The 16,461-nt window shown below is 38.3% G+C and overlaps 1 protein-coding gene across 1 annotated transcript; it reads left to right on the top strand.

Annotated features, from left to right (window-relative positions):
- Nucleotides 1–4,227: 4,227 nt before the first annotated feature.
- On the top strand, nucleotides 4,228–14,123 carry LOC132169299 (uncharacterized). The gene is made up of 6 exons (XM_059580356.1): nucleotides 4,228–4,272; nucleotides 4,357–4,432; nucleotides 11,992–12,474; nucleotides 12,620–12,733; nucleotides 13,636–13,784; nucleotides 14,070–14,123. Exons 1-6 carry the CDS (start codon nucleotides 4,228–4,230, stop codon nucleotides 14,121–14,123), a joined length of 921 nt encoding a protein of 306 aa, XP_059436339.1.
- The last annotated feature ends 2,338 nt before the right edge of the window (nucleotides 14,124–16,461 follow it).

The raw sequence follows: 16,461 nt of genomic DNA, 5'->3' as shown, positions 1-16,461 counted from the left end.
GGGGAACGGAAGACCCCCTATTTTTCAGGTATGTAGTAGTGCTAACTGCATCAGCCCAGAAAGTCTTTGGTAACCCAGCATGCAACATCATACTTTGAGCACGCTCATTGAGGGTCATGTTCATGCGCTCAGCCACGCCATTCTGCTGTGGTGTTTCGGGGATAGTTTTCTCCATTCTAATCCCATTCACTACGCAAAATTGTTTAAACCCCCTGTCTTCGTATTCTCCTCCATTGTCTGATCTCAAACGCTTGAGCTTCAAGCCCATTTCAGTCTCAACCATGGCCTTCCATTTCTTAAAAGTCTCAAATACATCAGATTTACTTTTCAAGAAATAAACCCATACCTTCCTGCTTGAGTCATCAATAAATGTGATATAATACCGCGAGCCTCCAAGAGATGCCACTGGTGCGGGACCCCACAAATCCGTGTGTACCAGCTCCAGCTTTCCAAGCTTAGGTGCTTTGCCAACTTCCGCGAAACTCACCTTCTTCTGCTTTCCTAGGATGCAGTCTTCACACAAATCAGACTCAACTGAGTTCAACTTCGGTAGTTTCCCCTTTGACATAAGTACCTTCATCCCTTTCTCGCTCATGTGCCCAAACCTTCGGTGTCATAGTTTTGAGTTAGCACCCGTATCTGCAACAACAACTGTATCCTTGCTATTCGTCGTCATATAAAGAGTACCCGTCTTATGACCACGAGTCAAAATCCTAGCTCCCTTGTTGTCCTTCCACTTACCACCGTGGAAATGAATTGAATGCCCTTCCTCATCAAGCTGTCCCACTGAAATTAGATTATTTTTCAGCTCCGGAACATGCCTGACCTTCTATAGCCTCCATATCGAGTCACTGTGAACTCTAATGCGAACATTGCCTAAGCCTACAACATCCAGCGCCATTTCATCAGTCAAATACACCATCCCGAAATCTCCACCAACATAGTTCTCGAGAATTTCATGGATCGTTGTCGTATGAAAAGATACTTCTAAGTCTAAGACCCAAGAATCAAGGCGACTGTCAACAGATAGAAGTAGGGCATCATATACTTCTTCTATCACTATGTTTGTATACTCATTCTCAGTCTCCTTCTGCAGTTCCCTGCAATTGTTCTTGTAGTGGCCAGTCTTGCCACAGTTCCAACACTCAGGTTGTTAGCCGAATCTGAATTTGCTTCTCCCTTTTCTGGACTTTGATCTGCCTTGACTAGGGTTTCTATCTTGTCCTCTGCCCGGAGTCTCGAGGTTTAAAGCAGAACCAGAACAAGAGGCTTCACCCGCATCTTTTCTGCGAACCTCTTCACTGAGAATCAAATCCCTGACGTCTTCATAGCTTAGTTTACTCTTTCCTACAAAGTTACTCACCGCCATCCTCACTGCCTCCTAGCTATTTGGCAAAGATGTCTAATAAGCGCCGAATGTTGCACATTCAAGCCCCTTAATTTATGATAAGCGCCGAATGTTGCACATTCAAACCCCTTAATTTGCATATGTTAATTCCTTAGCGTTGTTATTTGTTTGATTTTGTTTTGTTTTTATTGTTTTCAGGTTATAAATAAAGATGCAATTAATTCCATTGATTTTGGGCTTAAAAGCACACTTTGAGATGATTAAGCGTAGTCAATCATAACAGATGACTTATATGTTGTGGTTAAGTTTAATCAAATAAAGAAAGGGATTAATTCGGAATTTCTCAAATCGGAGTCAAAATCGGATTGGATTCAAATTTAGAATCTGCATATGTCTCAGTATTTTGGCCATAACTTCTAGGTCAAATATCCGATTGAGGTGATTCAAGTGGTGTTGGAAAGATAACTCAAATTTCTACAAATCATTGTGAAATAGAATTTTCCTAATTCGAAGCTACTCAATGCCAAAATCGCCACACAAGATAGGAACGCAATTTTGAGCGAATCTTATTCCGATTTGGACTTAGGTTTTTTTTATCCTAATTGGACTTGGACTTAAATCTCCGAAATTTCTAGGATTACTAGGGCTTCTAGGACTCTCCTAAACCCTATAAATAGGCCTCTAAGCATTGAGAAAAAAGACACACCGCTTCCTAGAGTTAGAAATCAGAAAATTGTCTTTGGAGCTTAGAAGATCATGAGCGGCTAAACCCCTTCGTGGGGTGTTGATGTAACCCTATCCAAGCACAATGGTTTGATTGTATTTAATTTCTAGATTTTCAATTTATGCATGTTGATTGTATAACTATGAGGATTGCTACAATTGATTTATGTTCTTCATATTAAATGCAATTGTTCTTCAATTTCAATATCAATATTTGTGAAATTCTTCTCTTGTCTTAGAAAGTATTTTACTTTTATTGAAATCAAATCATTCTTGTTTTCTGTGATTATGAGGATGATGGTTATACAATGAGTTTAATTGACATATGATCAATAGGATTTGATAGGCCATGCCTAGGGAAGACGGATTGTACTACACCCTAGTTTAGTGTAATTTAGGTAGACAATCCGTGCCAACCGAAGATGAGTTACACTTATTCATTGATTATATGTATCCTGTTAAAGAATTTGATAATTTATACCTAGGGAAAACGTGTCGTACCGCATCTTAGTGGTTAGGTGGACGATCCGTGCCAACCGAGGATAGATTATGCTTATTCTTTAATAAGGTAGCTTCTTGTTTATTTATAACATGCATAGAATGAATTTCTGGGATTAATTATGATTAACTATTGTTGTGCGGATAGAGGTGAAGTCAATACCCTACACTCTCTCTCTTATTTTAAATCTCTTTATTTTCATGCACTTTAGATTTAAAGCAAATCAAATCAAATCTCCTTTTAATTAAGTTAATTTTAATCTTTCGAATTTTGATAATACAACCCCTGCAGTCCTTGAGGTTCGACACCCTCTCTATAGCCGTATCCTACAAAGATTCGTCCTATTGCGAGTGATTATTTTTATTATTGATATTTTTGGACACAAAAATACCACATCAATTTTTGGCGCCGTTGCCGGGGACTGCTTAACGGTTTCATTATCTAAATTTTAAGGATTGATTTTAGCTTAATAATTTATTTTTTTCAGTTACTAATTTTAATTTTGTTTGGTTTTTATTTTTTTAGAATTTGCAAACAGGTTCGTAAGCTTCCCTCTCTGTGACTGCGATCGAGCGCAGCCTGCGTGCAATCGAGCGCACGGACGCACTTTAGCAGGAACCCAGCCAGCAGCGCTCGAGCCCTCTTCTCTTGCGCTCACACCAACTGGGGCAGTACGCTCGAGCGCACGCTGCTGTATGATCGAGCGCACTTGCGGCATCCTGCATCCAGAATCCTAACTGCTCTAAGGCCGTTTGTGAGCTTTGTTTGTTTTCTGTTTTTAGCTTATTTTCTTCTGTTCTTTTTAAATTTCTGTTAGTTTATGAGAGGTCGTCGTTCTTTGTCTTTTCCATTAATTTCTTGCGACTTTGAAATTGAACGCACCCTTTCACAAATTAGATCCCAAAAGAACTCTAATTTGCTAGAAGAGCGTTCCACTGAGAGCTTGGGGGACGGTAACCATGTAGCATTGCAAGATCACTATCTTCCTACCACCTACACTACCCCCACATGTCTCCGATTGCGGGAAATTACGGCAACCCATTATGAAATTAAGCCCAGCACTATTCGAAGTTTACCTTCTTTCCTAGGGCTTAGCACTGAAAATCCTTATGACTTCCTTAGTAATTTTGAAGCAATTTGTGATACCACTAAAATGAATGGATTCACTGAGGATGCCCTAAGGATGCGTCTTTTTCCTTTCTCCCTCAAGGAAAAAGCCAAACATTGGTTTCAATCCTTAACACCTAACTCTATCACTTCTTGGGCTCAATTACAGCAAGAATTTCTTAAGAAGTATTTTCCCATAGGAATGACCAATGATACTAGGAGAGCCATCACTACCTTCTCCCAATATGAGGGAGAGGATTTTCATGAGACTTGGGATAGACTACAGAGCCTGCTTAGATCATGTCCACACCACGCTGTCCCAAAATGGCAGCTAGTGCAGTGTTTTTATGATGGCCTGACCGAGTCCAATAGAAAAATGGTAGATGCATCATGTGGGGGGACATTCATGTTGAAAAGCGAAGATGAAGCATGGTCTATGTTTCAAAACTTGAGTAACAGTTCTCTTCAGCAGGTCTCCGCCAGACGAAGGGCACCAGCACCTAAAGCACCCAAGACGGAGAGTTTGTATGAAGCCGGCCATTCCCCAAACATGGCCAACCAAGTGGTTGAAGCTATCTCCAAGAAGCTAGACCAAGTTCTGTTGATTGCTGGTTTTGCTCCTAATGCTACTCACACACACACTGAATCATGCTCATTCTGTTCCAGTCCTATGCATCAGATAAATAATTGCCCTGTTAATGGAAATTATATTGATATTGCAAATGAGCAGGTTAATGCAGCTTTCTCTAGACCGGGTAATGATCAGTACTTCACTACCTACAACCCCGGGTGGAGAAATCATCCAAATTCCTCGTGGGAGAATTCAAATTCGGGCAACTCGGCCCCAGGGCCATACAATAAAGCTCAATCCAACAGGCAGCCTTACCAACCTCATTCCACTTACCGGCCTCCACAACAGCACTACCAGTCTCCATCAGAGTCTAATTTTGAGGATCGAATTCTAAAAGCAGTGAATGAGCTGACCAGCGAGATAAAGCAGTCAATCAAATCTCAAGAGGAAAGAGTGAACTCACATACCCACTCCATTGCCAAGCTAGAAGCTCAAGTCGGACAACTTGCCAATACCCTCAACAGGAGGGAAGAAGGAAAGCTTCCAAGTCAACCAGTGACCAACCCTAGGGGACTATACATGGTAGAAGGAAGCACATCTCAACTGGAGCAAGTTCAAGCCGTCACCACATTGCGAAGTGGAAGAATGGTTGACAATCATGTGGAAGAAAAGAAGGATGAGCAAATTGAGGCCCCGCAAAATCTGCATCAGGACAAGGGTAAACAAGTAAGCATCGAGGCATCTTCATCATCTACCCCCACTCCTGAGGTACCATATGAGCCTAAGGCCCCCTTTCCAGAACGTCTCAAGGCACCCACCCACTTTGGGAAACAAGGAGAGAAGATACAAGACATGATGGAAACCTTCAAGCAGGTTCAAATCAACATCCCACTCCTTGAGGCCATCAAGCAAATTCCAGCCTATGCAAAGTTTCTCAAAGACCTGTGCACTCAAAAGAGGAAGAATCAGAAGCACATTCCCAAGAAGGTCATTCTCACCGAGCAAGTAAGCTCTCTGATTCAGCATAACACTCCTCCGAAGTTCAAAGACCCTGGAGCGCCTACAATTTCATGCGTCATCGGAAACACCGAGATTGAAAGAGCTCTCCTCGACTTAGGAGCTGGTGTTAATTTGCTTCCATACTCGGTATATCAGAAACTGGGCCTAGGGGAATTGAAACCGACAAGTACTGTCTTGCAATTGGCTGACCGCTCGATTAAGAAACCCCGCGGGATTGTGGAGGATGTCATTATCAAGGTGGACAAGTTCTACTATCCAGTTGACTTTATAGTTCTGGACACAGAACCGGTCCCAAATCCAGAGAAGCAAATTCCTGTCATCCTTGGGCGACCTTTCCTTGCCACAGCCAATGCATGCATAAATTGCCGAATCGGAGTAATGAAGATCTCCTTTGGAAATATGAAGATCAGATTGAACATCTTCAATGCCTTCCAGAATGCGCCTGATCAGAATGCATGTTACCTCTTGGATGACATTGGAGAAACTGTTGAAGACCCACTTCCTGATCCTCCATCTAGAGCCCCATCATGGAGCAACCCACCGGAGCCAATGCCTCTCACTTCAAGTACTCCACCACCTGATGACAATCCCACAGGGGACAAATTTCATTCAAAAGTTGCTGAAGTTGATTTCATTGGGGTGGAAATTTTTTTGGCAAATTCCCTGCTACCCCAGTTTTTGAGAACTCCCATAGAGACAAGAGGTTGATCATGAAACCAGTTCGGGACAAACACCCTGAACATTGTCATGGGGAGCATCAAGACCTATTCGCTGGGAGAGGTAGTTTCGGGATGTTAAGAAGAATCCTCTTCCTTGTGGAGTGCTACATGATCATAAAGAAGAAGGGATGGAAGAGCTTGATTGGACTTCTGAAGGATCGAGGTAAGATCCTTCGGGACTCGGACTTACATTGAGAAATACCTCCTAGGATCAAGTGCAGGCCCTGTGCGCTTGACCCTCCACTCCACCAGGGCATATGATCTCCATCCAGGTTTATTTTCTCCATTGTTGTTTCATTCTTTGTTTATATTTTTACAACAATGTGTGCACTTGATTGGTATTTGGTTGGAGTATCACATTTTTTTTAGGACATGTGTTTTTGCATTCAAGTTTGGGGGTATGATATGCCCACATCTGCTCATTCAGGTATTCCTATACTCTTGATCTTATTCTTTAGTTCTATACATACATTGGGGACAATGTATGATTCAAGTTGGGGGGTATGGAAAAACAAAACACAGTCCATTATTATTGTTATGTCATTCTTAAGCATATGGTTGAGCTTTGTTTTTGTTTTGAAATTCATTGGTTGAGCTTAAAGTTGTGAACACATGATCATATGACTTAGGGATTTTGAGTCTTACTACTTACTTTTGGCAACATGAGATGCTTCTTGTTTCAATTTAAATCTATCTTGAGCACACTAGCACATGTCTGTGAGGTATGAATTTTGAGACCAATTATGTTTGTTTTCAATGTCTTGAATTCTGTTGGGTGACATATTAGATGAATAACTTTGGCATGCTATATATGTATAAAAAAAAAAAAAAAAAATCAAGTTTGAATTTTTCGCTAAGTAACCGGACTTCTTGCCTCATTAAGCAGTGAGTGTTCGCGTCAAAAAGTGAAATTTTTGGGTTGATTAATAAAATGGCTAGCTTAGCTTCGTAGCCTTTTTGACTCGAGTTAGTAAGTCCTTAGGGGTGTCTTTACACCTAGTGCCCTAAAGCCATTTGGTTTGGGAGACATTGGCCTAACACTCGATACATGGGTCAACTAGAAAGCTTAAGGGAGCTAAGCATTGCAAAGCCTACAACAAGAAAAAAGAAAAAAAAAAAAAAATGTATGCCTTGGTTGTTTCATTTGATATGAAGTCCAATAAATTCTGAGATGTTGATTCATTCATATTGGAATTATTTTGAAGCCTCATGATTATGTGTTTGTTCACTTTGCACTAATTGAAACTTGTTGTATCTCAATCTGCCATTGGTAAGTGATTTGACTTGTGAATTCCTTGAAATTTTGAAGATGGAGTTTATAATTTTAAGCATGCTAATGAATTATAACCATTATTTTTGTGATACTTTATCCTTTTGAATGACATAATAATGACAATGTTTGTGGGTATCATTCCTGGAAAACCCTCACGAGACTTCACTCGTCCACTAGGGAATTCCTAGGGGTTTAAAAGGCTTGTTGCATATGCTAAATGCAATCGTATATCCCACGAAAGATGGATTTATCCTTTTGTTTTTTAGTTTATTCTCTGTTTTGTATTGCTAAGGGACTAGCAATATGTAAGTTTGGGGGTGTGATAAGCGCCGAATGTTGCACATTCAAACCCCTTAATTTGCATATGTTAATTCCTTAGCGTTGTTATTTGTTTGATTTTGTTTTGTTTTTATTGTTTTCAGGTTATAAATAAAGATGCAATTAATTCCATTGATTTTGGGCTTAAAAGAACACTTTGAGAAGACCTAGAAGATATGGTTAAACTTAACCAATCATGGTTAAGTTTAATCAAATAAAGAAAATGATTAATTCGGAATTTCTCAAATTGGAGTCAAAATCGGATTGGATTCAATTTTGGATTCTGCATACGTCTCGGTATTTTGGCCATAACTTTCAGTTCAAATATCCGATTGAGGTGATTCAAGCGGCACTGGAAAGCTAACTCAAATTTCTACAAATCATTGTGAAATAGCATTTTCCTAATTCGGAGCGCCGCATTGCCAAAATTGCCCCGCAAGATAGGAACGCAATTCTGGGCGAATCCTATTCCGATTTGGACTTAGGTTTTCTTTATCCTAATTGGACTTGGACTTAAATCTCCAAAATTTATAGGATTACTAGGGCTTCTAGGACTCTCCTAAGCCCTATAAATAGGCCTCTAAGCATTGAGAAAAAACACACCGCCTCTTAGAGCAAAATTCAGTAAATTGTCTTTGGAGCTTAGGAGATCATGAGCGGCTAAACCCCTTCGTGGGGTGTTGATGTAACCCTATCCAAGCATAATGGTTTGATTGTATTTAATTTCTAGATTTTTAATTTATGCATGTTGATTGTATAACTATGAGGATTGCTACAATTGATTTATATTCTTCATATTAAATGCAATTGTTCTTCAATTTCAATATCAATATTTGTGAAATTCTTCTCTTGTCTTAGAAAGTATTTTACTTTTATTGAAATCAAATCATTCTTGTTTTCTATGATTATGAGGATGATGGTTATACAATGAGTTTAATTGACATATGATCAATAGGATTTGATAGGCCATGCCTAGGGAAGACGGATTGTACTACACCCTAGTTTAGTGTAATTTAGGTAGACAGTCCGTGCCAACCGAAGATGGGTTACACTTATTCATTGATTGTATATATCCTATTAAAGAATTTGATAATTTATACCTAGGAAAGACGGGTCGTACCGCATCTTAGTGGTTAGGTGGACGATCCGTGCCAACCGAAGATAGATTATGTTTATTCTTTAATAAGGTAGTTTCTTGTTTATTTATAACATGCATAGAATGAATTTCTAGGATTAATTATGATTAACCATTGTTGTGCGGATAGAGGTGAAGTCAATACCCTACACTCTCTCTCTTATTTTTAAATCTCTTTTATTTTCATGCACTTTAGTTTTTAAAGAAAATCAAATCAATTCTCCTTTTTAATTAAGTTAATTTTGATCTTTTGAATTTTGATAATAAAACCCCTGCAGTCCTTGAGGTTCGACACCCTCTCTATAGCCGTATCCTACAAAGATTCGTCCTATTGCGAGTGGTTATTTTTATAATTGATATTTTTGGTCACAAAAATACCACATCAATTTACATATGTTAATTCCTTAGCATTGTTATTTATTTGATTTTGTTTTGTTTTTATGTTTCAGGTCTTATTTGACAAACCATTAGAAATTGGGGTTAAAAGATTCGAAAGTTGAGCATTCTGGAACTGGGATCGAGCGCACTGCGCTCGAGCGTTTGCGATCAAGGGTCGAGCGCATTCCTGCGCTCGCGCGCACACCATCCAGGATCAAGCGTACTGCACTCGAGTGCACCAAGTCTTGGATCGAGCGCACTCGAGCGTACAGTGCACGGCAAGAATTCCTCTCCAAAATGGACTTGGATTTTTGTCTCCCAATTGGACTGGGAGACTGCTCTCCGGTTTTCTCAGGGTTTTTAGGGTTTCTAGGGTTCTCCTAATCCGTATAAATAGGGATCTAAACATTGTAAATAGACACACCGCTTCTAGAGCAAAATTCAGTAAAATAGTCTGTGGAGCTTAGGAAATCATGAGCAGCTAAACCCAAATTGTGGGGTATTGATGTAGCCCTTTCCAAGCACAATGGTTTGATTGTATTTAATTTCTAGTCTTTCAATTTATGCATGTTGATTGTATAACCCTGAGGATTGCTACAGTTAATTTCCATTCTTCATATTAAATGCAGTTGTTCTTTAAATTCCAAATCAATATTAGTAAAATTCTTATCTTGTCTTAGAAATTATTTTACTATTATTGAACTCAAATCCTTCTTATTTTCTGTGATCATAAGAATGATGGTTATACAATGGTATTTAATTGGCATGCAATCAATAGGGTTAGATAGACCATACCTAAGGAAGACAGATCGTACTACACCTTAGTTTAGTGTAATTTAGGTAGACGGTCCGTGCCAACCGAAGATAGGTTATGCTATTTCATTGATTGTATGAGATTATTTTATTGTTAAAATTATAACATGCATAGAATGAATTACTAGAGTTAATTATGGTTAACCATTGATGTACGGATCGTGGTGAAGTCAATACCCTACTCTCTCTCTCTCATAAATTTACTTCCTTTATTTTCGTTTATTTTATGCACTTTAAATTCTCACAACCAATGCACTCTCTTTTAATTAAGTTAATTTTGATCTTTTAATTTTGATAATTAAACCTCTGCAGTCCTTGAGGTTTGACACCCTCAATATAGCCCTATCCTACGGGATTCGTTCTATTACGAGTGGTAATTTTATTATTGATATTTTTTGTCACAAAAATATCACATCAATGTCAAGACGATCAACACGAGAACCTGATCATCAAAGTTAATTTCCACCGAGGACAATTGATTTGTGATGGTGTTGAACTCATTGAGATGATGTGCCACCGAAGCTCCTTCCGCCATCTTTAGGTTGAACAATTTCTTCATCAGGTGCACCTTGTTGTTAGCCTACGGCTTCTCATACATGCTTGACAAAGCCGCCATTAGACCTACTGTAGTCTTCTCCTTTATAAAGTTGTGTGCAACTGATTTTGACAGCGATAACCTGATAACTGCTAGGGCTTTACGATCAAGCAGAGCCCACTCGCTATCATCCATGTCGTCGGGCTGTTCTTCCAAAAGAGGTTGATGCAAATTAATCCTATTTCCCAAGACCTGTGAGATGCGAAAAATAAGAAGAATGCGGAATAACAAAGATAAGCAATCACACACGACACAAAGATTTAAGTGGTTCAGCTTGATGAGCCTACATCCACTGGCAGAAACGACCCGAAGAAAATTCACTATCAAAAGATGGAGTACAAAAATAGTAGAAAGAAAATCACTCAGATCCCAAAGCCTTAATACACCCAAATCTCACTATCATACAAGAGAGATTATTCCTAAAAAAGAATACAAAAGACAGATGTACAAACTCTTCTTTTGCTGGAACAGATAGGGGCTGATCTCTATTTTCTTCTCTTACTTTGCAGCACATTTTCTTCTAATCACTTGTTTTTGGCTCCTCCAAAAACCACCAAGAAGAAAACACCATGGTAGCCCTTATACCTCATTCTCTCAAATTCTCTCTTTTTTCTCCTCCCTTTGGTGCTTCACATTTTTGGCACACATATGAAGCAATATGGCTTGGCACACTTCACAAGGACGTAGCAAGTCCTTTTATAGTGTCATAAGTCGGTTGTGCAAGACACCAATACAACTAGGAGAAGGAATTCAATTTTGGCAAAGAGAAACAACTCCAAGTCCGTGCAAGACAAGGATTCAAAGTTGACCCAAAAAAGGAAAACCAATTCCAAGGCTTTGTATGACAATAAACCAATTGGGTCCCACAAGCACATGCTTGATGGCTTTAAGTCACATCCCCTAACAAGCCAGTTGTCGGAACTGAGTGAACGGAGCATGAGCGAAGTCAACATATGGTACAAGGTATCTTGGAGTTTTTTAAAATACGTTTGTATAACTAGAGTTTTCTTACAAATATTTTATCCTATAACCCTAAATCATTAAATAATGAAATACAGTTGCGCTTTCATGTGAATGTAGGCAAAATATGTCGAACCACGTAAATTTGTGTCTTAATTTTCTTTTGCACTCTCTTTTCGATTCCGTATTATTCATCATTATTATGCATAGTAACAACATATAATAACAAATAATGAAACAAAAGACAATTACAAACATGAATGCTCACACACAAAGGAAAAATGAAGATGAAGACAAAATTTCACTTGCTACGGATACGTAAAGTCATTAGATAAAGTAGTTATTCCAACATTGTTAGGAGATAAAGTAGTTATGCAGTTTTTGCCAAGAGTACATTAACATATATAGTTGAACACAATGCTAGCCCAAAAGCCTAAACATCTTCATCCAAGTGTCCTGATTTTGCACCAAAACTTTTTTAATTAATTAATACGTTTGCTCTTTTTTTGTTTCTTTTTTTCTTTTAAAAAAGAAAATCTAGAAGAACACAGACAGTGTGCTCTCCTCCTTCGAGTTGCCTTAAAAGGTGATTGGGCGGCTGCTAACCCTTTTCTTAAGAATAAGTCAGACTGTCTTCGAGCTCGCATTACGAAAGAGGAAGCGACAACACTTCACATTGCTGCGACTGCAGGACACACCGCTTTTGTAGAAGAATTGTTGAAATTGATGGAGCTGATTCAGCCGGAGGACATGGAATTGAAAACCAATTATGGATTTACGGTCCTCCACTCGGCTGCTCAATCAGGAAACGTCAGAATTGCTATGCAGCTGGTGAAAATCAACAATGAATTGCTATTGAAAACTTGTGACATGGCAAACGCACCACTCATTGTTGCAACTTATCTAGGACATACAAGCATGGTCTCCTATCTGTTTTCTGAGACTCCTCTTGAAAAATTGATTGAAGAAAAACGCATCGAGCTCCTTCATGTTACTATTTACAATGATATGTATGGTAAGCCCAACATCTTACTATAACTTTTGTTTGAGGAATTTGAGGCAGTTAAACAAGTTGGATGGAATTATAGCGACCATATTATAAGCATTTCTTAACCAACCTTTGGACAATAATCCACTTAATTTGCCCTTTTTATGGATAGATATAGCATTGAAAATTCTGGAAAGGAATCCTAACATAGCAAATGCCAGCACTGAATGCCGGCGGGTAGCGATGGAAATGTTGGCGAGGAAACATTTCTCAATTGGCAGCGAAAGTCAGCTATCATTGTGGAAAAATCTCTTACACTCTTGTTAGTTTGCCTCCAACCCAAACTTAATTCCTTAATTGAAAAGAGACATACGATATTTCTCAATAGTTCTTTTATTACATTCACCACAACTTGATGACAATTTTACACAAATTAATTACCTTGGCATGGAGAAATGCTTTTATTTGATTTGATTAAATCTTTAGATTATATCTACTTCTAAACTATGGAGAATTCTATGAGATAATTTAGTTATTTTCTATCAATTATATGTCTCAATCTATTGTAATACTTGTAACCGTTTCTTAATTTTATACACACACAAGATAAAAGGTGGGGAGTAGTGTTTTCCTATTTAGGCAAAAGCTAGCATTTCCTTTTACTTAAATTCAAAAGATAGAAGAGATTTAAAGTGCTTGGGTTATGCAAAGACAAAACTTATCTTAAGAAGTCAGTAATTAGAACACAAGTAGCCGCATCTAATGCTTTAGTTATCTTTGTATTTTTATTTTATAAAGCTTTCAATATATTTTCTTATTACAGATATTGGTAAAATAATTGTATAGATTTAATATTTCCTTATTACCAAACCATTTCTTATTTCTGAATAGATTCTTTTTTAAACCACAGGGTTCAAAGGGGTTAGATTTGTAACAAAGCTTTCATGAAGACATTAGCCCATGAACCAGTTGAAAAACTTCGGACAAAGGATCTTTCATCAAACTTGGTTCACAGCAATATCGCTTTAATTTTTGAAGCTGCAAAAGTTGGAAATGTTGAATTTCTAATTATACTTACCCACTCTTATCCTGACCTTATATGGCAACAAGACAAAAATAAAATGAGTATATTTCACTTTGCTATATTATATCGACAAGAGACTGTGTTTAATCTAATATATGAAATAGGTGCTAGCAAGGATAGCCTTGCATCCTATGTTATTGAAGATGACAAAGAGAACATGTTGCATTTAGTTGGAAAATTAGTTCCTTCAGATCGACTAAATATTGTATCAGGAGCAGCCCTTCAAATGCAACGCAAGTTGTTGTGGTTTAAGGTGAATGACAATATTATTTAATTTTTTTTTTTCTTCTAGTTGCATATATAATGGTTCAACCATTACCTATCAATTAATTATACTTGGTCAATTGTAGGAGATAGAAATTAAAGATTGTGCCACACACATACGTGAACAGAGAGAATTCAAAAGGCCAAACACCTAAGGAAATATTTACAATGGAACATAGAGATTTACAGAAAGAAGGTGAAAAATGGATGAAAGATATAGCAAACTATTGCATGCTCATGACAACATTGATTGCCACTGTGATTTTTGCTGCAGCCTTCACTATACCAGGTGGCAATAATCAAGATATATGAACTCCTATTCTTTTGAGAAGTAACTGGTTTATTGTATTCTTCATATCAGATGTAATAGCACTGTGTTCCTCTTGGACTTCAAAAATAATTTTCTTGTCAATTCTCACATCTCGTTACACAGAAGATGATTTCTTAAAGTCATTACCTACAAAGTTGATGTTGGGACTTGCCACACTCTTCATTTCCATGGCGGGCATGATGGTAGCCTTCAGTGCAACTTTCTTTTTGGTGTATACAAGCACAAGGGCATGGGCTCCAGTTGTTGTAGTTGCTTGGGCTAGTATCCCAATTACTTCATTTGTTTTGTTACATCTTAAACTTTGGGTTGATACATTCCTCTCAACATGCAAGTCTAGATTTCTTTTTCAGCCATATAAACATAGACTTTTTTAGTGAAAGATGCAGATTGAGGAATTGATCAACAGATTGGAAGGAAATTAAGTTGTCGGAGGTTCATGGCTAGACTTTGTACAAGGAAGGCCAAGGAAAGAATGGATGGCAAATAAGTTTATATATACTAGCCTCTTTTTCATTGTAATATAATTTTAACAATATTTTTGTAAAAAGTTCTAGAATTTTAACAACATGAAATTAAGAGCTTAGCTTCACACTCAAAATTAATTAACCAATTAAGTTTAAGGAAAAATCTAGGGATTACTGAAAAACGGTTAATGGGGAAAATATCACAATTTTATGTGAAATTAATGGATATTGCAAACAATCACCAAAAACAAGTAAAATCAAACACAAAGATTTTGGTGACGAAGAGAAAACCTTTTAGAAAACGTTCTAAAAGTAAAACCTCTCCGGGGCAGCCAAACCCAGGAAATCACTATCAAAAGATTATCCAGAGATTACAGACACTAGAAACATTTACAACCCTTTGCAAAACCTTGGCTCTGTAAGATCGACAAGCCTTCAACTTGTTTCTTCGTTCACAATCTTCTTCAACGTGATTCTCCTTTATCGGACCTTTCCGATAGACTTCAAAGCACACAATCAAAACTAATAAAAATCCTCTAAGAGGAATCAACTTGGCTCACAACAAAATAATCACTCAAGCACAGCCTCACACGAATTCTAGGGTTCTAAAATTCGTGCCTCTCTATCCTATAATGATGTATATATATCAATACATCAAACCCTAGACCTAGGCGCACTAAAACCATGTTTTTTGGGATAATAGGTACGGGGTGTTCAGATAGGTTAATAGGCTGTCTGGATAGCGCCTTGCGAAGCAAAAATAGAGTTTCTGGAAAGCCTGCCCGGACAGCATATCACCGTGTTCAGACATGGCCTGCAGTGGGGAGAAAACAACATTCTGGAAATGCTATCCAGTCTTGATCAACAGCTCCGATCGATGTGCGTATGTGGTTCGATTTAGCTGAAATTTTACAAGGACATTCATGACACATGAATCTACATTATGAACGGTGGAGATTGGATTTTGAGCATTTTATATCAATGTTTGAGCCTGTGAACAGTAGCCTCTGTATTTTAGAATTGAATTAATTAAGTCAACATAAGAACTAACAATTACAAAATTACCTCAAATTTTTTGATGAAATGGAAGTTCTATGGTTGAAAATAACTACCCATAGCTCGAAAATGGTGGAGAACCAAGCTTTGATCCAAAACCCACCCTCAAACACAACACGTGAGAAAGAGAGGGTGTGATTCGTGTGAAGATGAGCTAGGCGTGAGGATGAGGGGCTCACAATCCAGCTGCTTAGACCCGTGATTCACATGAAGAGCGGAAGGGAAGTGAGTGTGAAAATGGAGGCTCACGGCTCAACTATATATGGAGAAGGGTTTGATGAGAAATAAGAGTGCTAGCAACACTACAGGAAAATGGGTCTTTAGCGACGACCCTGCGTCGTCGCTAAAGACCCACATGTCGTCGCTGATGGTCACTAGCAACAACTATGGTCGTCGCTTCCAGTCATTGAAAGTAATCCGTCGTTAAAGACTAAACAGTGAGGACCTTCCATGTCGTCGCTGTTAATAATTTTCAGCGACGACAAATGTTGTCACTAATAACTATCAAAGTTTGTCGCTGAAAATGCCTTTTTAAAGTCGATGTCGTCGCTGATGATGCACACATCAGCGTCGACATTGCCGTCGCTGACGAAGCACACATCAGCGACGACATTTGTTGTCGCTGATGACGCACACATTAGCGACGACAAGATGTCGTCGTTGATGACCCACACATCAGTGTTGCTGATGATCGTCATCGTCAACATCAAATGCTTTTCTTTTTGGCCGATTAATGTTTTAAATAGTTTGGTATGAATGATCTAAACATAACAATATGTTAAAGCTTACTTAAGAACTCATTTTCTAATTAAATA

The sequence above is a fragment of the Corylus avellana genome, chromosome ca2, assembly GCF_901000735.1.
Source record: "Corylus avellana chromosome ca2, CavTom2PMs-1.0".
Lineage (NCBI taxonomy): Eukaryota > Viridiplantae > Streptophyta > Magnoliopsida > Fagales > Betulaceae > Corylus > Corylus avellana.
Note: the sequence above shows the minus strand (reverse complement) of the source record. Positions and strands in the feature narration are given on the sequence as shown.

What these genes read in the sequence shown, in the direction of transcription:
- LOC132169299 (XM_059580356.1), top strand. Translation starts at nt 4,228, where the DNA reads ATGGCCAACCAAGTGGTTGAAGCTATCTCCAAGAAGCTAGACCAA. An exon ending in TCTCCAAGAAGCTAGACCAA is followed by an intron (nt 4,273 to 4,356) that starts GTTCTGTTGATT and finishes CCTATGCATCAG; the next exon opens with ATAAATAATTGCCCTGTTAA. An exon ending in TTTCTCAATTGGCAGCGAAA is followed by an intron (nt 12,734 to 13,635) that starts GTCAGCTATCAT and finishes TATATGAAATAG; the next exon opens with GTGCTAGCAAGGATAGCCTT.